This window comes from Macrobrachium nipponense, chromosome 6 (genome assembly GCF_015104395.2).
Source record: "Macrobrachium nipponense isolate FS-2020 chromosome 6, ASM1510439v2, whole genome shotgun sequence".
Classification (NCBI taxonomy): domain Eukaryota; kingdom Metazoa; phylum Arthropoda; class Malacostraca; order Decapoda; family Palaemonidae; genus Macrobrachium; species Macrobrachium nipponense.
In genome coordinates this window covers 114,724,706-114,747,423 of record NC_061108.1, presented here as the reverse complement: position 1 = coordinate 114,747,423, position 22,718 = coordinate 114,724,706, and the positions used below count along the sequence as shown (strand labels likewise).

At 44.8% G+C, this 22,718-nt stretch overlaps 1 protein-coding gene across 1 annotated transcript in view; it reads right to left on the bottom strand.

Moving 5' to 3' along the window:
* Positions 1-22,718, bottom strand: part of LOC135216010 (V-type proton ATPase subunit C-like) — a 94,212-nt gene that overhangs the window by 32,258 nt on the left and 39,236 nt on the right. Inside the window, exons 3-4 of the mRNA XM_064250931.1 lie at positions 16,561-16,747; positions 16,345-16,443 (exon numbers count right to left, since the gene is read on the bottom strand). Coding sequence (XP_064107001.1) covers positions 16,345-16,443; positions 16,561-16,747 — 286 coding nt within the window. The remainder of the gene's footprint in view (positions 1-16,344; positions 16,444-16,560; positions 16,748-22,718) is intronic.

The following is a 22,718-nucleotide window of genomic DNA, read 5'->3' as shown; positions in this document are numbered from 1 at the left end:
CAATAGGGTAGCCTCATACTTGGAGGGAGGCACGAGAATTCTGAACAAAACTGGCGGTATGGTACACCTGACCACTCTTCCTAGAAATGAGAGTTCTAAAGAAGGGGGTCTACAACTATGAAAGATTAGATATACAGTGGTCCCCCTGTATTAGCAGGGACTGCGTACCAGAGCAAACCCCCCCCCCCCCCCTGCGAATAGTTAGAACCCAAAAATAGTAGTTGGAACCCCTATAAAAATGCTTAAAACCTATTTTGTTAGTTAAAACTCAAGAAAAACCCACTAAAAATTTTTATACCTGTTTTTTTAATAGTTTTACCACAAAAAATGCATTTTTCTGGGCTCAGCTCGTGTCGGCCTATGAAATATCCTTAAGATCATTATTTCTAGGTAAAATTAATCTAAAATTACCAGAGAAAAAATAAAATCAAGAAAATGTCAGTAAAACTGACTCGCTCACTCTATAAAAGAAGTGTTGGTATGGGAATAGAGGCGAGTGGGATCACTACCACGAGTCATTTACCATTTAGACCTTCCAACATAAAATCCCCACCAGAGAGAGCTGATACTAAAGGGTGATGCGACCGCTACTACTACTACTACCGACGCCACGGACAGCAGCGCCCCTAGCGGTCATCCTTAATCTTTAGCTTTACAGCGCTAGGTGCATTTTTCCCTTGTGTTGTTTTTCACCGGATTATTATCACCCATTACGATGGAACGTGCTGCAATTGCTTCGGCTAAGTTAAGTGCCTCATAAGTAGTATTTCCTGGTATTCCAGTCTTCCAGGGACCAGTATTTTCCTTTTTATAGGTCATATTCGGTCTCCCGGTTGACTCGTGGCGGCCGTGCCGCCGCCTCGTGTTTTTAAGATTTCCCGGTCTCCCATACTGGGACATCTTATGCTTATGGGCTTTTTATATTTACGTTCATCGTTTTATTACATCGTTTTTATAGCTAGGACACAGCCCTTTTACCATTTTTCTCTTAGTTTGGTATTTAGGGCTATACTGTGTTTTTCTGGCCCAGCATCCCAGCTCTGGCTCTTCATCGGCTACCGCTGGCTCCGAGTAGTCGACTGTTCTTCGGATCAGTTCGCCTCCTCCTGGGCTTCTTTTCTTTTACTAAAAAATGTCTCTTCTTCCTTTACGATGTATTATCAGTGTTATTTAGGGTGTTAGGCTAGCCTAGGTGCTTTGTGCCATGTGTTGGTACAGGCTGGTTCACGTGGCCCCTCTGTGGTTGTGTTGCTATCGCGGCTTAGGCCACCTGCGATCACGTGTCCCTTAGCACCTTACCCTTCCCCTTCCCTCCCTACCATGTGATAGGGAGGGGTCTGGTGGATCTCCTTGGTTGTCACGACAACCACCGTAGCCTACCTCCCTCTCCCTCCGAGGAGGCCAGGAGTTCCATACCAGCTGGGGTATAGGGCGACCACTTGTCTCGGGTACCGGGTTACCGAGCGGGTAGTAGTAGCGATGGGGGGGGGGGGGGGGTGGGGGGTGGTGAGGCCACCCCCCCTCTCTCTCGTCCGCCGTGTTCCACGCCGGGACCCCCCCCCCCCTTTTTCCTCAGTCCCACCCTTCCCCTACCTTAACGGACGGAGCCTCCGCTGAAGCCGGGAGCCCCTTCAGTTATAGGTAGGTCCGCCTGGCTCCGCCAGTGGGCGGGGTGGGAAATTACTAGTGGTCTGTTGCTTGCCTACTATATCCTGTTTTTTCGCTACCCGGAGGAGAGCTCGCTCCTTACCCGGGGCACTCACCTAGTAGACGGAAAGTTTTATACCACTCATTATATACGGATATACCCTAACTGTTACGATGACTTTTATTTTTGTTTTAGTTTATTTTTTATGTACTATCTCCGTCATTCTCCGTCGTGGTTTCATGGCTCCTCACCACTCCTGGTTGGAATCTTTTTCCTGTCTCCGGCGTAAGCCTCAGACCTCCTACCAACCGCCTAGCTAACCACACTATTACGGCGGGGCTCTAGTTTAATCTAACTTTACATGCTCCGGCATGCAGCGGAGTATTTGTTAGGCTGTAAGTGTGCACTCTGATACTCGTGTATCTCTCCACTTACAGGCTTAATACCGAACTGCCAAGGTTCCAGGTTGCAACGCTAAGTTGTACGACCCCTGCGCCATGAAGAGTGTAGGACCCACGCCCCTCCCGTGTGCCACCAACCACAACGGGCTGATCGTTTGGCACCCGGAGGCATGCACCATCTGCTATGACCTCGTGAGTCAGCTTTTGGGTGGGGTAAGTTTACTCCTGGACATTTCTTCGTCTTATCATTCACTAACCCTTAGTTTTAAGCTTCTTTAAACCGTATCTCCGCCGCTAGAAGCTTCATATCGCCTTCTCTTACAGGCTGCCGCCGTGAAGGAGTCGCCCTGAGGCAACCCTGAAAGCTTGGGTGGGCGGCTTCGGAAGAACGCCGCCAAGGGCCAGCCTTATATGCTTGACAAGAAGCTGGCCGTCCAGATCTTCCCCGGAGGCAAGGCGACGGGTTATGTGGACCCCATCTCGGCAGCCCCACTCAATAGCTTCTATTCAGCAGGAGGTGCAGCAGGCGTTCGGGTCCGTCTCGACGCAGGAGCCGGTCCCAGATGTGGCCAACCTGGACCTTAATATCGAGCCTATGGCGGTAGGGGCAGAGGATTTGTTGGTTGAGGTAGGTGTGTCGGGCGCCCAAGGTCTACCCTTGGGCGCTCCTGGATCTTCTTCCCCTGTTCCTTCATCTTCTTCCTTCCAAGGCTTCATGGGATCTGAGATCCCTGCTTGTTCTCCCTTCGCTCTCTCTGTACCCCCGAAGGTGAAGGGACAGAGAGAACAGAAGACCCTACATAAGACGACTTCTAAGAAGTCGTCGTCTTCTTCAGCTAGGAAGTCTACGACTTCCTACGCAGACGCGGTGAAAACGAAGCCTAGCTCTTCCTATTCAAAGAGCTCTAGAAGCAAGGCTTCTAAGGAGAAGGCTCGCGCTCCGGCCGAGCCAACGCCTTCTCCGGCATCTACCGGATCTACTCCGGTAACTCCTGTTGGGGTGGCGGGACCGAGCTCTTTTGATCCCACCACTTTCTCAGCAGTAGTGATGCAGCAAGTGGGAGAGATGGTTGGCTCTCTTGGTTCCAAGTTTGAGCAAATGTTTGCCAGCTGTCAAACACGATCAACCAGTCTGGTCAGTCCATCCAAGACCTCTCTAACCGAGTTAGAGAGCATGACGACCGCTTTGCTGGCCTCAATCAGGCCCCTCAGCCAAGCTCCCCTGTAGCAGGTACTGGTCTCTTACAGCTACCTCCTTATGAATCCCTACCAGCCCTTCTCTACGGATAATCCATGGAGAGTGGCCGCTTATGCCCCCTTCAAGGACGGCATGATTTCTATCCCGGAGTGCGGAACTTGAAGGATTGAGGGACTTCGAGTTCTTACCCTCCGGACTGACCTCAGCCTTTCATAGGGTATGCTAGGCTGACCGTAACTGCTCTCAATAGAGAGGGATAAGATCTCCCGAGAGACTGTGCTATATAGTAGGGATCAATGCACAGAGGGAATGGAGCGTTCACTGCCTGGAGGATTGGGACTGTACCAATACCAAACTCCAGGCATTCAAGAGTCCCTTTACTATCTTCGCCACGGAGGAGGAGGCTTCTCTTCCGTTCGCTACTAAGGTAGTAGAAGCGACTCTACAGGCAGTCCTCAAAGACAAGCCCATGCCACAGTTGAGGGAGGCGGAATCTACATCTCCGCTCTTCCCGTCCTTCGGAGAATTGTGGGAGAACCTACCTGCCACTTTCTCAGTAGGTAAGCTGAAGCCAGACTGCGCGATGGATCAGTTTGGCGAGAAGCTCCCAAGACTGCCTGATAGCCTTATTCAGGCAGAGTTCGATGCCCGTACAAGATTTGGGAGGTCTCTTAACTCCCTTATCATTACGGAGATGGCTGCCCTGTCCTATGCTACAGAACCGCTGTTCAAGATACTGGCTAAATCCCAGCTCCAGACGGTTCAAGCCGATGCTTTTGACTTCTTCTTAGCCAGAAGGAACTGCCGAAAGCATGTCTTTGCAGGAGGCACTATCAGGCATGAGCCTAATAGACTCTTAGCTTCCAGCATGTGGGGTGCGGACCTCTTCCCAGAGGCCTCTGTGAATGAGGTGCACCACGAGGCTGCTAGGCTTAACCAGAGCCTTAGAGCCAGATGGGGCATCTCTTCCAAGAGGAAACAAGAGACCGCCCCTGCTGCTGGTAAGAAGTTAAAGAAAACGGGTAGGAGATTCCAACCCTATCAAAAACAACAGCAGCAACAGCATTTCGTTCAGGCCGTCCCAGTTACACAACAGGGACAGCTGTCCAACCTCAAAGCGACACAGCCCATTCCTCCTGTTGTTCTCCTCAAAGTCAACCTTCGACCTCTTACGCAGTCTCGCCGGCCTTCAATTCGATGTATGAAAGCCAGGCCTACCCAACCTTCAACAGGTTCTCTAGGGGGAGCAGGGCGAGAGGCCACTTTCGCCAGCGTGGCACAGGAAGAGCTGCAAGAGGCAAGCACTTCAGAGGAGGGCGCGGAGGTCAACCCAGCTCAACAACAGTGAGGCTCCCCAGGTAGGAGGGAGGCTGTTCCTCTTCCGTCACAGGTGGGGGTTCAGCAAATGGGCACAGAGCATCGTGTCCAAAGGATTGGGTTGGAGTTGGATCAAAGATCCTCCTCCAATCAAATCATTCTATCAAGTACCATCAAAGGAGTTGACAGATTATGCGGAGGAACTCCTTCAGAAAGGAGCTATTGCGAGAGTTCAAAGCATCTAAAATTTCAAGGTCGCTTATTCAGCGTGCCAAAGAAAGGCTCAACAAAAAGAAGGGTAATCTTAGACTTGTCAAAGCTAAACTCTTTCATTCGTTGCGACAAGTTCAAAATGCTCACCATCTCGCAGGTACGGACCTTACTTCCCCGTGGGGCCGTCACAACCTCTATCGATCTTACAGACGCATACTATCATATCCCTATAGCCAGACACTTCCGTCCATTCCTAGGCTTCAAACTAGGAAATCAGAAGTTCTCATTCAAAGTGATGCCCTTCGGTCTGAATGTAGCCCCCAGGGTATTCACGAAAATAGCAGAAGTGGTAGTTCAACAGTTGAGAACTCAAGGGATAATGGTAGCAGCTTACCTCGACGATTGGGTTTGATCTGGCACCAACGGTCGAGGAATGTCTCAAAGCCACGAAGAAGGTAGTACAATTTCTGGAACATCTGGGGTTCCAGATAAACAAAACGAAATCCAGACTCACTACTCCGGAGTTCTCGTTTTCAGTGGCTAGGAATCCAATGGGATTTGTCTTCCCACAATCTGTCAATTCCAGTGGTCAAAAGAAAAGAAATATGCCAAGTCTGTGAGACAATTTCTCAAATGCAAACAAACATCAAGGAGAAACCAGGAAAGAATCCTAGGTCTCTTCAGTTTGCCTCAGTGACAGACTTCCTCCTGAAAGCAAGGCTGAAAGATATAAATCGAGTTTGGCGATCGAGAGCAAACGTCAAATCTCGGGACAAGTTGTCAGTAATTCCACAGATCCTTCGCAATCAGCTCCGTCCATGGACAAAAGTGAAGAATCTTGCCAAATTGGTACCCCTTCATACCTCCCCTTCCAGTGTTAACCATTCACACGGATGCCTCCCTGTCCGGTTGGGGGGGATATTCTCAATTCAAGCAAGTTCAAGGGACTTGGTCAGTTCAGTTCCGCCAGCTTCACATAAACGTTCTGGAAGCAATGGCAGTAGTTTCTTATACCCTGGAAGAGACTCCTTCCCCCGAAGAAGTCTCATCTAACACTAGTTTTTGGACAGTGCAGTGGTAGTACATTGCATCAACAGAGGAGGGTCCAAATCCAAACACGTGAATCATGTCATGATAGCCATCTTTGCTCTAGCAGACAAGCACAGATGGCATCTGTCTGCCACTCACCTGGCAGGGGTAAGAAATGTGATAGCGGACGCTCTGTCCCGGTCAGTCCCTCTGGAGTCAGAATGGTCCCTAGACGACAGGTCATTCCAGTGGATATGCCGGAGAGTCCCAGGTCTCCAAGTAGATCTCTTTGCCTCACAAGCGAACCACAAGCTCCCTTGCTATGTGGCCCCCAACCTGGATCCCTCTGGCCTATGCCACACGGACAGCCCATTTGCGTTAGACTGGAATCAATGGAGGAAAATCTATGTATTTCCTCCAGTGAATCTTCTTTTGAAAGTCTTGAGCAAGCTGAGGACTTTCAAGGACTAGTAGCTCTGATTTGCTCCAGACTGGCCAAAAAGCAACTGTATCCTCTGCTTCTGGAATTGGGTCTCCGACCTCAACGGATTCCCAATCCCAAGCTGTCGCAATCAGTACAAAGAGGACTGTGTTCGCTTCCTCAGGAATTCTTCAGACCCTAACTTTTATGGACTTCATGAGTTTGCGGCTAAAAAAGATGCTAACATTGATCCACAAACATCCTCTTTCTAGAATCAGATAAAAGAGAGTCAACTATTAGACAATATGACTCAGCTGTTAAAAATTAGCATCCTTCCTGAAAGAATCAAACACTACGACCATGACAGTTAACTTAGCTATATCCTTTTTCAGGTCCTTGTTTGAAAAAGGCTTAGCAGCTAGCACTATTACTACTAATAAATCGGCTTTGAAGAAAATCTTTCAGTTGGGTTTCCAAATAGACTAACAGAATCTTACTTTACGTCTATTCCCAAAGCCTGTGCTAGACTTAGACCTTCTCAAAGGCCTACTTCAGTTTCATGGTTCTTAAATGATGTCCTCAAACTAGCCTCAGATACTGACAACTCGTCTTGCACATTCATAATGCTTCTTAGAAAGACGTTATTTTTGTTAAGCCTGGCTTCAGGAGCCAGAATTCAGAACTGTCGGCTCTATGCAGAGATGCGGATCATGTGGAATTTCTCCCCTCAGGAGAAGTTCTACTTTTCTCCGGATCGTAGCTTTTTAGCTAAAAATGAGGATCCCCTTGCAAGGTGGGCCCCTTGGAAAGTCATCCCACTTCCGCAAGATCCTTCTCTCTGCCCAGTATCAACTTTAAGAGCCTTTCTATCTCGTACATCCTCTAGATCCTCAGGTTCTCTCTTTATGAGAGAAAAAGGTGGCACTTTATCAGTGAAAGGGAATCAGACATCAGATCCTTTACTTCATTAAACAAGCCAACCCTGATTCATTTCCAAAAGCACATGATATCAGAGAGTAGCCACCTCAATTAATTACTTCCAACATATGAATTTTGAGGATCTTAAAAAGTATACTGGATGGAAATCACCGACAGTCTTTAAACGTCATTACCTGAAGTCCTTGGAATCTTTAAAATTTTCAGCAGTAGCAGCTGGAAACATCGTTTCTCCTGATACTGCACAGTAGTTGTAGTATAGATCCAGGTCTCCTTTCTACCTACCTCGTCCAACATGCCTCACCCTATTGCCATGCTACTCGGGATACTCTAGCCTTAGCCGCTAGAATCATATTGGTGGAATGCCCCTTATTTTTTTGCTAGGGACATCCATGTTATGTACATATAATGTACTTCAGTGTTTCTACCCTTATTTTTATGCTAGGGTAGAACACAATGAGTTTGTATATTTTGTAAATATCTAAATTAAGTGAATCATTCTATATTGTTCTTGCCATTACACTATTATGTATCACCATGTCTAGTATAAGCTAATTTTAAGTACTTTATATTGATTGCTTTCTTTACCATGCCATTGTTTAGTATAAGTTAGCTTTAAGTACTTTTGTTTGTATACTGTAATGTTCTTGATTCACTTATATTAACTTTTTTACTATTGGGTTTCATTTGTCCTTTTTCCCATCTTGTCTGTTTCTCTGGTACTATTTCATAGGCCGACACGAGCTGAGCCCAGAAAAGGGATTTTGACGTAGGAAAAATCTATTTCTGGGTGATTGGCTCGTGTCGCCCTATGAAACCCACCCTGTTTCCTTTTATTCCCACCCATACAGGACAAGATGTTCATAGATTAAGGATGACCGCTAGGGGCGCTGCTGTCCGTGGCGTCGGTAGTAGTAGTAGTAGCGGCCGCATCACCCTTTAGTATCAGCTCTCTCTGGTGGGGATTTTATGTTGGAAGGTCTAAATGGTAAATGACTCGTGGTAGTGATCCCACTCGCCTCTATTCCCATACCGACACTTCTTATATAGAGTGAGCGAGTCAGTTTTACTGACATTTTCTTGATTTTATTTTTTCTCTGGTAATTTTTTAGATTAATTTTACCTAGAAATAATGATCTTAAGGATATTTCATAGGGCGACATGAGCCAATCACCCAGAAATAGATTTTTCCTACGTCAAAATCCCTTTATTATGAAATTGATAAAAAAAAAAAAAAAGGAATTTGTGAATATTTTTCATAGAAAAATACAGCGAATAGGCGAATTTTCCGCGAATAATGGGGCGAAATGTTTCAGAGAGAAATCTGCGAATGCAAGTCGGCGAATACAGGGGGGCCACTGTACAGTGGTATATTTGTAGGGGATGCATTCCAGACTACCCCTGCGAATAACTAGAATCCGCGAATACTTAAAATCCCTATAAAACCGCTTTGTTAGTTCAAACTCAAGAAAAACCCACTAAAATTACTTATTCCTTTATTTTATATATAGTTTCATCACAAAAAGTGCATTTAATCATGAAATTCATATGAAAATACAGTAATTGGTAGATATTTCTCATAGAAAAATACAGTGAATACATGAACTTCCCACGAATAATGGGGTAGATATGGTCCGTAGAGATATCCGCGAATATGTGAGTCCACAAATGACTAGAATGTGAATACAGAGGGTCCACTAAAAATGTATCTTAAAACTCAGTAAATACAATTAGACATGTCCAGATTCACTGCATACATGGAAGATAAAGGGAACTTTATCTGTTCAAGCAACAAACCGTGTCGGCAACAAGCAAAGGGTTTGTCACCACTCCTCACTTCCCTTGCTGGAGAGAGGGTTATGCATTACTGAGAAGCAGATATGTATGCTGTATGGAACATAAAAATAAAGTGCTATAACAGTAAGACTGTCGTACTCACCTGCATCAAGCCAGTTCCAGTGTATGATGTGTCCTATCTTCAACCTGCCTATAGGAATGAAGAATGGAAGAAAGGGAAAGAAAGACACCAATCATCTCATTCATTCTCACTTCCACACAATCATCTTAGGCATGATATGAACTGGGGCACCAGATGAACTACACAACTTATTGGGCCGCCACCACCGGATCCAAGGAAAAAGTGTCCAAGGACCTGTGGGCAATATTCTTTAGATATGGACAGACAAGTTCTTAAAAGCTTAAAAGCCAGAGAAGAATTTATTCCTCTGATGTCAAGTGCTCTTGCATGCACAGTATTGATAACAGAACATGAAGGTGATGAGTAGGGTTGCCTAATCACCTCAGAAAGCCGAAATGAAATGGTATTCCTGGACACTTCCTTCTTGGCTCAGCCTGTGCTAACAAGGAGTCTGCAACACCTAGGGCTTAGGTGGCGAGTTCCTTTTAGATGAAACACAGTGCTCTGACGGGACAAAGCAACTCTTGAGGATCATTGTCAACAAATTCCTTCAAGTAAGTAATGGAAAAGGAGGCAAATCTGTCATCGTAAACCGAGGGATTTGAGTCTTGGCTACAAATTCCGGGACTAATTCGAAGGCTACAGCCCCTCAACCCCTGGTGTGCTTTACGTCATAATCTTGGCCATGAAGCTCACCAACTCTCTTCAAGGAAGCCAAGGCCAGGAGGAAAACTGTTTTCAAAGTCAGTTCCCTGTCTGGCAATCAACGTAGTGGATAATGGAGCCCAAGTGAGACTACTCAGAACCAGAGTAAGGTCCCATGTAGAAGGTGTGAGTTCTCTAGGTAAATAAGACTGTTCAAAGCTCCTGAACAACATAAGAGACCTCCCAGGATGAAGTGATGGATGAAGTGATGTCCACACCTTTCTGACACAGAACTAATCCCAAGGAAGCCCTGTAGCCTTTGATAGCAGAGACAAAGAGATGCTTCTCAGTTCTGAGGAAAACCAGAAAATCCACTACCTGCTGAATAGAAGTTCCGAGTGGAGAGAAACCCTGTTGACGACACCAATCACAGTAGACGGCCCACTTGCCCTGGTACACAGCTGACAAAGATCTCCTGAGGTAGACAGACATCTGAGTCGTTGCTGTGCGAGAAAAACCTCCCACTCACAAGAAATACAGTACAGTCCCCAGCCCTGAAGAGATAGGGACCCTGCCAACTAGTAGTACCTCTACATGAGGCTGGCAGAGAAGGTTGTGCCAAGGGGGAATTTCTCTCAGAACCACTGACAGAAGAGACAGAGGGTCTGGGAATCACTCTGCTTGAGGCCACAAAGGAGCTACCAAGGTCATCCTGAGATTTCTGGAACCCACTGCTTTGTTAACCATTTAACGCCGATTGGACGTATTAAACATCGACGAAAATTGTCTGTCGGGTGCCGATTGGACGTATGGTACGTCGAAGAAAATTTTTTAAAAAATTTGCTGAAAAATAGTCATAGGCCTACTAGGCGAAAACTTTTGAATCAGCGCCTTGGGGGATGCTGGGAGTTCACGGATCAAGGTGTTGTTTTGTTTACAATCGTTACCCAGGCACGCAAGCGTGAATTTCTTTCTTCTCGCACTAAAAAGCATCAGCGACACATCTCAGAAATTATTTTGTCAATTTGACATAATTTTTGCACCATTTTATATTAGCCGTTACATGGAGTATTATATATGAAAATGTGCGGAATTTCATGTAAAATACAACGAAAAATAACCCATGGCTGTAGCTTTTATCATTTTTGAAATATTTTCATACAAATAACGATAAGTGCCAAAATTTCAACCTTCAGTCAACTTTGACTACCGAAATGGTAGAAAAACGCAATTGTAAGCTAAAACTCTTATATTCTAGTAATATTCAATCATTTATCTTCATTTTGCAACAAACTGGAAGTCTCTAGTACAATATTTCAATTTACGGTGAATTTATGAAAAAAACTTTTTCCTTATGTCCGCACGGTAACTCTTCCGAAAAAATCATAAATTTTTTTGTCTGATTGTCGTAATGTTTGCACCATTTTAAATTAGCCGATATGTGCAAAATTTCATGTAGAATACAACTAAAAACAACCCATGGTTGTAGGTTTTATCAGTTTTGAAATATTTTCATATAAATAACGATGTGCCGAAATATCAACCTTCGGTCAACTTTGACTCGACCGAAATGGTCAAAAAACACAATTGTAAGCTAAAACTATTACATTCTAGTAATATTCAATCATTAACTTTATTTTGCAACAAATTGGAAGTCTCTAGTACAATATTTTGATTTATGGTGAATTTATGAAATAAACTTTTTCCTTACGTCCGCGCGGTAATTCTTCCGAAAAAATCAGAAATCTTTTCGTCCGATTGTCGTAATGTTTGCACCATTTTAAATTAGCTGTTACATAAAGTTTTATATATGAAAATGTGCGCAATTTCATGTAGAATACAAAAAAAACATAACTCATGGTTGTAGCTTTTATCAGTTTTGAAATTTTCATATAAATAACGATAAATAGAAAAAATTTGTCCTTCAGTTAACTTTAACTCGACCGAAATGGTCGAAAACTGCAATTGTAAGCTACAACACTTACAGTCTAGTAATATTCAATCAATTACCTTCATTTTGCAACAAACGGAAAGTCTCTAGCACAATATTTTGATTTATGGTGAATTTTTGAAAACAGATTTTTTTCACGTCCTCGCGTTACGAATTCATGCATCATTTTGTGAAAATATTTTCTCTATGTTGCCTTGATCGTTTTACAATGTGTTATATACCAAATTGATCGCAATTTAGTGTACAATACAACAACAAAAAATTAACTCATTAGTTTTAACTGTTTCGCTCACAGCGCGATTTGTATAATTATATATATGAAAATTTTTTTTCCCGCTGTCATATATCCCAATATTTATATATGATAATGAGTCATATATCCCAATATTTATATATGATAATGATATTTTTTTTTCATTTCTGATGGTTGCATACTAAACTTCAGGCAATGACAAAAAAAGGAGCCAAAAAATGAACTATTAATCTTGAAAACTAAGCGTGCTGTGATTTTTTGAAAAAAAACATTTATTCCGCTTCGGCGCTCACTCGCGAACGCTGCCGGCATACGGGAGACGATTTTTAAAATACCACTTCGGCGTTTAAGGAGAAGACGGTCCCTGTCCTGTACCAGTTTTTCCTTGGAACTTGCCAAGACCAGGCAATCGTCAAGATATCTCAATAGGCAAATCCCCTGAGCATGAGTCCACGTCAACACTAGGGTAAAGACCCTTGTGAACACCTAAGGAGCTCTTGTCAAGCCGAAGCAAAGGACCTTAAACTGGAAGAACTGCACTCCAAAGCTGAAGCAGAGGAATTTCCTGGACGAAAAGTGGATTGGAATCTGGAAGTAGGGATCCTTCAAATCTATTGACAGAATGAAGTCGTTCTCTCTTACGGCCGCCAAGACTGTCCAGGGTCTCCATGTTGAACCTCGTCTTCTTGATAAAGTGGGTCAACATTGAAAGGTCTATCACTGGCCTCCAATTGCCAGTGGCCTTTAGTACCAGGAAGACTTGACTGTAGAACCCAGGGAAAAGACAATCTACCTTTTCCATTGCAGCCTAGTTCACCATCTTTGACACTTCTTCCTGGAAAGCCAGGTGCTTCAGAGCCTTGGGCATCCATCAAGTGTAGGAGAGGATGATCGGAAAGAGGAGGAGGCAAGACGAACAGAAGTAGATACCCTACCCAAAGGACATCTACTACCCATGTTTCCGTTCTGTGCAATTGCCACTTGGCCCAATAGCTCAACAGGCATTCCCCCCACCTATGGCAACAGGCAGGGAGTGGCGTCCAATCTATCAACAACCTGACCTGCCCCTGCCCCTAGCCCCCTCCCTGGTTTCGAAGAGCAAGGCTGAAAGCGACGCTGCAGCAGCTGCTTCTCTGGCATAGGAACTGGCTGAGAGGCCCTAGTGGAAGTCAATGTCTTTGAAGACTTCCTGGCAGGTGACTGCTTACTCTGTTGGAGCTGGAGGGCAAGAATGAGCCGTTGATTTAGTGACTGGCTGCTGGACAACCCGATTGTTGTTGTCAGAATGAGCCACTTTAGAAAGAGCTGAGTCTTTTCTAATTAGGAGTAAGTTAGCCCACAAATTAGCATTCAGACTGCTGACGACCACATGTCCAGCCAAGAGAAAGTCTAAAAGGCAGAAAAGGCAGTCGACTCTAAGGTAAAAGCCTTTTGAAAAGTTAATGAAGGGCTCTCAGCCCTAACTTGATCCAGGGTCACGTCAGGTTTCAGACATATCACCTGTCTACTCATCAGCTGTACCAGGTTAATCGACTAATACTTTTTATGCCGAACAAGAGGAGGGGAAAGAAGCTTGAAAGACCTGATGGGACGGAAAGAATTCTCCTGTCCCGAGACCAAAGAACTCCCATGATGCAAAATTGAATTAGCATGCCCAGAACATGGCAGTTCAAATGAAGTCTTCACATCCTTCTTTGGTCTAAGCAAGGCCTCTATGTCTGTAGGGATCACAGATGGAGGAGTCTCAATCTTCTCAGAAAGATTATTTTACTCATGAATGAGATCAATAACCTCCATGTATGAAGAAAGAAACTTCTGACTCTTCCGGTCCTCTGATCATGCATCGAAGTTCGAAGTCCTGAAGTAGAAGACTGAGATAGCTCCTCCTTGAAGGGCGAACGTCATCTCTTCCCCTTGAAGGATTACGTCCATGAATGAAGAAATATGAACATGCGTCTGTCTCCAACCAAGAAGAATCACATACATGACCGTATGTAAGATCATCTGGGAGAAGGAGAAGCACAAGATCTTTGCCTTGATGAGTCACAACCCCTGACTCTGGAAAACTAACAACGAACATAGGACCTCCCAAGAGAATGTGATGAGGAATGCCTAGGTTTCTTGGAAATTGGTGAAATGCAACTTCTCTCACCATCACGAATAGATGTAGAAGCACATCTGTGATGAGGGAAATGGCTGTCAACAACCTCACAGCCATTATTCGAAGCACATCCGTGAAGGTGAGTAACAGGCAAGGAAGCTCTAGACTTAGAAGCAAATGCTACTTCAGAAGAGGAGAAGAACGTCTTGAAGGTCTCGAAGCAACTGGATTTCTAACCTGAGGGACCAGCATCTTTGACTTCTTGATCAGAGCCTTGTCATCCTTACAATGAACTCGAACAGGTTGAGGAGACGTAGAACAAGCAAGAGACTTCTGAGAAGAAGAAGGACGAAGATCATCTTCCACAGGCACACAAATGTGAGAGAGAGGATCATAACCACAAACGTGAAGAGAGGTGACTCACTTCCATGTGGGGAAGATGACAAAGCTTTCAGGCTCCCTAAAGTGGGAGCGAGTTAGTCCTCAAGCCTCCAACGTCTAACTTGAGAACAAGGAGGGGGAGGCTAAGGCAAAGGAGACGATGAAGATGAAGAGGACAAAGATGGTGATCTACATGTTTCCTCTTAGAGGTACCACGGTACCTCTCTCAAAAAACATTCCAGTTTGTCTATCACAGCCTGTATGAAAACCTCTGATGGGTTGACAAGCTTCTGGAGGAAGCTGGATGTGACATCAAAGCAACAGGCAGGGAGTGTGATGTCACTGGTACTGACTTCACAGCAGAGACAATGCTGCAGTGACATCACGGCATGCACTGGACTCTTAGCCAGAGACGATGGCCTCGCTGATGATGAGATAAAAGGTGACCCAGGATGAGACGTAGTTAATGATGACATCTCGCTAAGTGGCAGCATACATGACCCAAAGTAGTGGAGGCCAGGAGGAGGGGGGACTGCTGGGGGAGCAGTAGCTAGAAGGCATGCAGACATGAAATGGGACAACAGGCCTCCCAAGGAGGGAACCCATAGTAGGCCTAAGGAGGCCCAGACACCATCTTGTGCAAATCGGTCTCTGAAACAAAGGAACAAGATGGTGCTGCCTCCTTCTTCCCTGAAGGGCCTTCTTCCCCAAAAGAAAGAAAGAGCAGCATTAAACAAAATAGTATCACCCTGATCAACTCCCAATACTTCCAAAAACGAATCAATGGAAGAAAAGGAAGGAGACAAGGCATCAATGGATGAGATGCAGGAGGAAAAAGTCTGGAAGAAGGGGAAGCACAAGTGTCCACTTGAGGAGGAGTGAATCCTTCCCAAGATGGATGCGCAGACATGTTACAATGCTCCCTCTTCTTGTATTAGTTCATCCACTGCACAACAGGCCACGAACGACACTTCGGGCATGGATTGATTACATTACAAGAATTAGCATGAAACCTACTGCAAGTTATATGGGGGTCAGTCAAACTGGAAGCTAGGAAGTGTGAGCATGGGAACCCTGGAAGGTCGGGACACATGTGCTGACGCACCCACAACTTTTTAGATCTGATGGAGCAATCCATAACATACCATAAAGCACACAGACACCCAAAAGCACCAAAAAGCAAGAAGGAATCACAGGCTATCTAAAAAAGACTGGCTTGGGAGGAGGAGAGAAAGAGCAAACATCTGCTCTTCAAGGTATGTAGTTGAAGAAAGACTACCGGTAAATGTGTCACAGGGTTCAAGCGTGGTCGGTGACCACTCTCCACCTCTTCTATGCTTTAGATGCCAGATGCCACAGATTCCTTGCATATACAATCTTTGATTGTTTTTTAACCAGTTTCCAACTGGGGGCAGAAGATTTATCCTATTGTTAAGACCAGAGGTTTGTTCCGCATATGAACAATTGTTGATAATGATAATTGGTGATAATAGTGCTGATCCCTGGTTCGATAACCAGGAATCAGTGCTGCTATTAACTGGGAATTGGCGATAACAGCATTGATTCCCGGTTATTGGCACCGATAACTGGGAATTAGCCCTGATAACCGAGGATCAGTGCCAATAAGCAGGGTTCAGCACATAGCAGTGCTGAAAATTCAGTTGTCGTCACTACACAAGCGCCATAAAACCGGATTGCCAATAACTGGGGACTGCCTATGCAAAACATATGGTATGTTTAGTGTAAACCAATAAAATTCTAACTAAAATTATCAGATATAGAAGGCTTAATAACCCAACTATAGTTCTAACATCTGTGTTTGTCAAATACTGTTTGATATTTTACATATAGAATATATTAGGAAATACAAAGATACAAATCTTTTGAATAAAAACAATCATTGTAAAAGATACAAAGAGCATATATACTCACTTTGGCACAACTACAAGTAGAGTCACAAGATACTCGCTATTTTGTACAAAATCTTCCTTCTTGACCAGATCTCCCAAATTACGTGTCAGAAGGCTACCACTGAGAAAGGAAAAAACAATTACTATATGGAATAATATACCTTCTAGCTATAAGCAAATATCGTAAATGTACTGTATATTCTCAAAAGTCTACATTTGATTTGCCTGATTTCCTTACGTTTGTTTCCTTTCCATGTTTGCCAAATTTGACTTGAGGTTATTGTAGTTGCTAGCCTTGGACTTCAAGTCATTCTCAATCTGAGTACACTGGTTATTGATGGCATCCACAATCCCTCGAAGAGACTGCTTAATTGGGAACTTTGCCATGTCCCACTGAAATCTTGTTAAGTACACAGGCAATGTCACTGGAAAGTATCAACACAAAAGCATTAATGCAAAGTTAGACTACTAATGAGCTAAAATACTTCAGTTGAGGAAATAGCATGGCAATATAAAGGGACTTCATAAATGAGAGAGGGGTAAGTAACTTTTCTCATTTTAAGTATGATTTAAGATGGAATTCTTGCTTCTTTAATTTGCCATACTACTGTGCTATTAATATTTGTTTCACAACAAACCATTACTGAACTTATACAGGTAATTAGCTTGAATTTAAAAATAGAACCATTTGCAGACGGGTAGCGCTGCTCATGCACCTTACAGTTTTTTAATCACAGGCTGTAGTCTCATTTTTCATGGTTCTAGCCTATTAGTTAAAAAAAAATCCATTTTTAAAAACATTTTTGCCAGAACTAAGTCATTTTCTATTTAATTTTTTCTTTAATTATGCATGCATATATTCCCTTTAACTTCACTATTGGTACAAAACAGTTTCGATAGTATTCCAGGGAAATTTTTCATAACTAGCTGAGTGGGGGTTTCACAGCTTATTTGCCAGTAAATTTTCTGGTTATACCTCATATACCTCATATTTCTTCCTGTCAATGACTGCCTCTTGTTCAAGCTAATTCCTCACCAATGAAACCACATACTAGTTTGATGGCAAGTACTGGTAAACCTTAAAGTTGACCAGAAAGACTTCCACGAATTACCAGGACTGTGAAAATAAAAGAAACATATGGTCACAGGGCAAAGGGAACCAGGATAGAAAAGATCTTTGCCGTACATCCTCAATCACCCACCTCAGTTGTTGTATGAGTGCAGAGAAACTCCATCACCCTCCACGGACTTAGTATATAATGGGACAAGTAACTAAAAGCAAGATAAATCAACAAAATAATCAAATCACCAATATAGAATCCCTAGCATACAGAACAACCACAAAACAAACTATAAATACTAAACAAATATATAAATAACTTTCACAACCAAAGTTCTGTTCAGTTTGACTCAAATACAGGTGGAAAAAAATTTGGGGTTGACAGTAAAGTTAGTGGGCAGTTCTCCATCCCATCACATGCTTAATGCTAGTTAACTTCTTATTACCAGGTTTCAAAGACAGAACCACCTTGTGCCAGTGGTGTACCATATACAACTCCAGCTTTTTATCCTCATAAGAGCCAAAAATTCTGCTTGAAAAAATGATCTTGTTAAACTACAATAAAGTTTTGTACATACTTACCTGGCAGATATATACAATTAATGGCCCACCCAGCCTCCCCTCAGGAGACAGGTGGAAGAGAAAAATCTGACAAGCAAGGGGGATTGGTTCGTACATCCGCCACCCAGCGGCGGGTAAGGTAGACCACCTGACCTACCTGTCGCGTGTGCCGCGAGATTTGAAATTCTGTCGGGAACGTTGGAGACTATAGCTAAGTATATATCTGCCAGGTAAGTATGTACAAAACTTTATTGTAGTTTAACAATATCAATTTTGTACATGAACTTCCCTGACAGATATATACTTAGCTGATTGGCACCCTTGGTGGAGGGTAAGAGACAGCTAAATAATACAGGTAAGACGGGAAACAACTAATGTTGTAGGATATAAAAACCTTGGTTCTCACCTTTTCAGGATGAAGACTTCATAGATACTGTCTCTGAGTCTGCATTGCCTGGAGAGCTACAGCTAGGACGTGACCTGATGCTGAAAGACTCTCGGATCTACCACTGGGATATGTGATCCCCTATTGTGGTAGAATCCAAGTCGGATCCTGTTAGAGGGACCTTGTCCGCTTACATAACAGATCCTTACCACTACCTCTGCAAAGAGCCAAAAACCACCAGACCACCTAACCAAAATACAAAGGGTTAATATTACGACAAAAAGAGGTGCCTCCTGCAACCTCTTTCAGACAACCAAAAAACACCAATATAAAATATAGGGTAACATATAAAAAATTTACACAGGATAAGTTTCAGCTCCCTGCCCCAGCACCGAATCCGCCGATACGAAAGGACCCAAGGCGAAGCATTTATCATATGTGATTTTTACATCACGTAGGTAGTGGTTTGCAAAAACCGATTGGCATCTCCAAAAAGTCGCCTCCATCAAGTTCCGCACAGACATATTTTTCTTGAATGCAAGCGAAGTTGCAATGGCTCTCACCTCGTGAGCTTTCACTTTCAGTAGTCTAAAATGTTCTTCCTTACAGGCAACATGTGCCTCTGTAATAAGGCTTCTCAGAAAAAAGGAAAGAGCATTCTTCGACATGGGCCGAGTGGGGTCCTTTACGGAGCACCAAAGCACATCTTGATTAGCCTTAAGTTGTTCCTTCCTCTTAAGGAAATACTTCATAATTCTCATAGGGCAAAGAGTTCTTTCAGGCTCTTCCCCTACTAGAAAAGATAAAACTACGAACTTCAAAGCTCCTGGGCCAAGGGCGTGATGGGTTTTCATTCCTTGCCCTCCCGAAAAACCATGGAAGAAACGAACACACCATAGAATCTTCCTTAAACCCGACATTGCCCTCAATAGCTTGGAGCTCACTCACCCTCTTAGCTGTAGCTAGGGCCAAAAGGAAGAGAGCCTTCTTCGTCAGGTCCTTGAAAGAGGCTAAGCCAGGAGGTTCGAATCTAGACGATCCAAGGAATTGCAGAACTACGTCTAGATTCCAGTTCGGTACCACATGAGGACGCTTAATGGTTTCAAATGATCTAATAAGATCATGCAGGTCCTTATCATCGGATATATTTAAGCCTCTATGCCGAAATACCGCCGCCAACATACTGCGGTATCCTTTAATAGTTGACACAACAAGATGACACTCTTCTTTGAGGAAAATAAGGAAATCCGCAATTTGGGTCACAGAGGTACTGGAAGAGGAAATGTTCTTCCTCTTGCACCAACGTCTGAAGACATCCCACTTGACTGGTATACACGCAAGGTGGAAGGTCTCCTCGCTCTTGCGATTGCTTTAGCAGCTGTTGCTGAAAAGCCTTTCGCTCTGACCAAACTTTGGACAGTCTGAAGCCAGTCAGACTGAGAGCGAGGAGATTTTTGTGGTACCTGTCGAAGTGGGGTTGTCTGAGTAGATCGCTCCTTAGCGGGAGCGATCTTGGAAGGTCCACTAACCATTCCAGTACCTCTGTGAACCATTCTTGGGCCGGCCAAAAGGGAGCGATTAAGGTCATTCTCGTTGAATCAGACTCTACGAACTTCTTGATGGTTAGCCCCAGGATCTTGAAGGGGGGAAACGCGTAGACGTCGAGTCCGCTCCAGTCAGAAAGAAGAGCATCTATTGCTAATGCCTCTGGATCCGATATCGGAGAGCAGTAAGGATCCAGTCTCTTGTTCTTTGACGTGGCAAAGAGGTCTATGTGTGGCCTGCCCCATAACTTCCACAGGCTCTGGCATATATCCAGATGAAGGGTCCACTCTGTGGGAAGGACCTGATCTTTCCTGCTGAGGAGATCTGCTCTTACATTCCTTTCTCCCTGCACGAACCTGGTGAGAAGCTTGATTCCCCTTTCTTCTGCCCACAGAAGAAGGTCTCTTGCTGTCTCGTACAGGGAGAAGGAATGCGTCCCCCTCTGTTTCCTGATATATGCCAGAGCTGTAGTGTTGTCCGCGTTGACCTGCACTACCGATCTTCTGACTTTGGGCTCGAAAGCCTTCAGAGCCAACCACACAGCCATCAACTCCTTTCTGTTGATGTGCCAGGCTACCTGGTCCCCCACCCAGGTACCTGACACTTCGCTGGTTCCCAGAGTTGCCCCCCACCCCGTGTCCGACGCGTCGGAGAACACCACCAGGTTGGGGGTCTGGGATTGAAGAGACAGTCCCTTCGCAAAGAGGTTGGGATCTGTCCACCAACATAGATGTTTCTTGACGTCCTGGGATAACGACAGGGAGAACATCAAATCCTGAGAACGACGACTCCAATTCCGATGAAGAAAGAATTGGAGCGGTCTCAGGTGCAACCTTCCTAGGGAAACGAATTGCTCCAGCGAGAGCGTCCCCAGCAGACTCATCCACTCCCTCACTGTGCATACTTCTTTCCCTAAGAAGGTTGTTACTCTCTCGAATCCTCGGGCTATCCTTTCCTGAGAGGGAAAAGCCAGAAAACTCAGAGAGTTCATCTGTATCCCGAGATACACACTCTTGCTCGGGAATTAGTGACGACTTCTTGAAATTGACGAGAAGTCCCAACGCCTTCGTCAATTCTAGTGTTACTTGTAAGTCCTTCAAACAACGATCTTCTGAATTGGCCCTTATCAGCCAATCGTCGAGGTACATGGATATCCTCACCCCTTTCAAATGAAGCCATTGAGCTACATTCCTCAAAATCCCCGTGAACACTTGAGGGGCCGTCGAGAGGCCGAAACACAGAGCCCTGAACTGAAAAATTTTCCCCCCCATCATGAATCTGAGAAACTTCCTCGAGGAAGGATGGATCGGTACGTGGAAGTAAGCGTCCTGTAAATCCAAGGAAGCCATCCAGTCCCCTGGACGAAGTGCTGCCAGCACTGATGAAGGTGTTTCCATCGTGAACTTCTTCTTTTCTACGAAGAAGTTCAGGGCGCTTACGTCCAACACCGGTCTCCATCCCCCTGAGGACTTCGGAACTAGGAAAAGGCGGTTGTAGAAGCCCGATGAACGATGGTCTGTCACTAGTTCGATAGCCCCCTTCTCCAGCATCTGATCTACTGCTAGATGGAGAGCTTGATTCATGATGGGGTCTCTGTACCTGGCCGTCAGCTCCCTTGGGATGGTCGTCAAGGGAGGTCTTTCGACGAAAGGGATGAGGTAACCTCTCCTCAAAATTGAAAGGGTCCAAGGATCCGCCCCTTTTTGGGCCCAGACTTCTGCAAACTCTAAGAGTCTGGCGCCCACCGTTGTTTGAAGGACTTGCAAGTTATTTGGGGGCTTTAACTGACTTGGCGAAAGTCTTACCCCTTCTTGAAGGTCTACGACCTCTAAACGTAGAGGTTCTTGAGGAAGACGCCCCTCGAAAGGGTTCTCGAACACCTGACTTTTCCTTCTTAGCCTTGGTAGGGAAGGAAGGGCGAGGTTTTCTTGCCGACTGCGCCAAAAGGTCCTGGGTGGCTTTAGCCGAAAGCAATCTCGAAATGTCCTGCACTAGATGTTTAGGGAACAACTGAGCGGACAGAGGAGCAAACAGCAAAGAAGACCTCTGGGCATGGGAGACAGACTTCGTTAAGAAGGAACAATAAACGGACCTCTTCTTCACGATCCCGGCGGGGCCCCATACAGGGAGGCGATTTCACTCGCTCCGTCTCTTACCGACTTGTCCATACAAGACAAAACACATGAGATCTTCTGGCGAAAATGACTCTGGCACTTCAATTTTCTTGCTAGGACCCCCAACGACCAATCAAGGAAGTTAAATACCTCCAGCACTCTAAACATGCCTTTTAGCATGTGATCTAGTTCATTCATTGCCCAAGTCGTCTTTGCAGAGTTAAGGGCAGCTCTCCTTGTCGAATCTACCAGCGCCGAAAAAACCGAATCAGCCGAAGACGGTATACCCAATCCTAAGGACTCTCCTGTTTCGTACCAGAAACCAGCGCGTCCTGATAACTTCGAAGGAGGAAAAGCGAACATCGTTTTCCCCACTTCTTCTTTGGAAGCCATCCAGGAACCAAAACTCCTAAGTGCCTTCTTCATTGAAAGAGTTGGCTTCATCCTCACACAAGAAGAACTCTTCGCTGTCTTCGCCGTTGAAAAAAGTGAGTGAGGAGAAGGAGGAGCCGTAGGAGTAAGGGAATCCCCAAAAACTTGCAAAAGTAGCTCTGTAAGCTTCTTGTAAGAAGACACAGCAGCAGAAGTGTTCGGTTCCTCATCCGAACCTTCTAGGACGTCTTGTCGAGGCGAGCGCGGAAGATCCTTAGGTGACGAAGGGATCCTAGTAGGAGTTGAGCGAGAGGTTGGAGAACGCCCTCTCGTAGAAGAGTTCACATCCACTGGAGAAC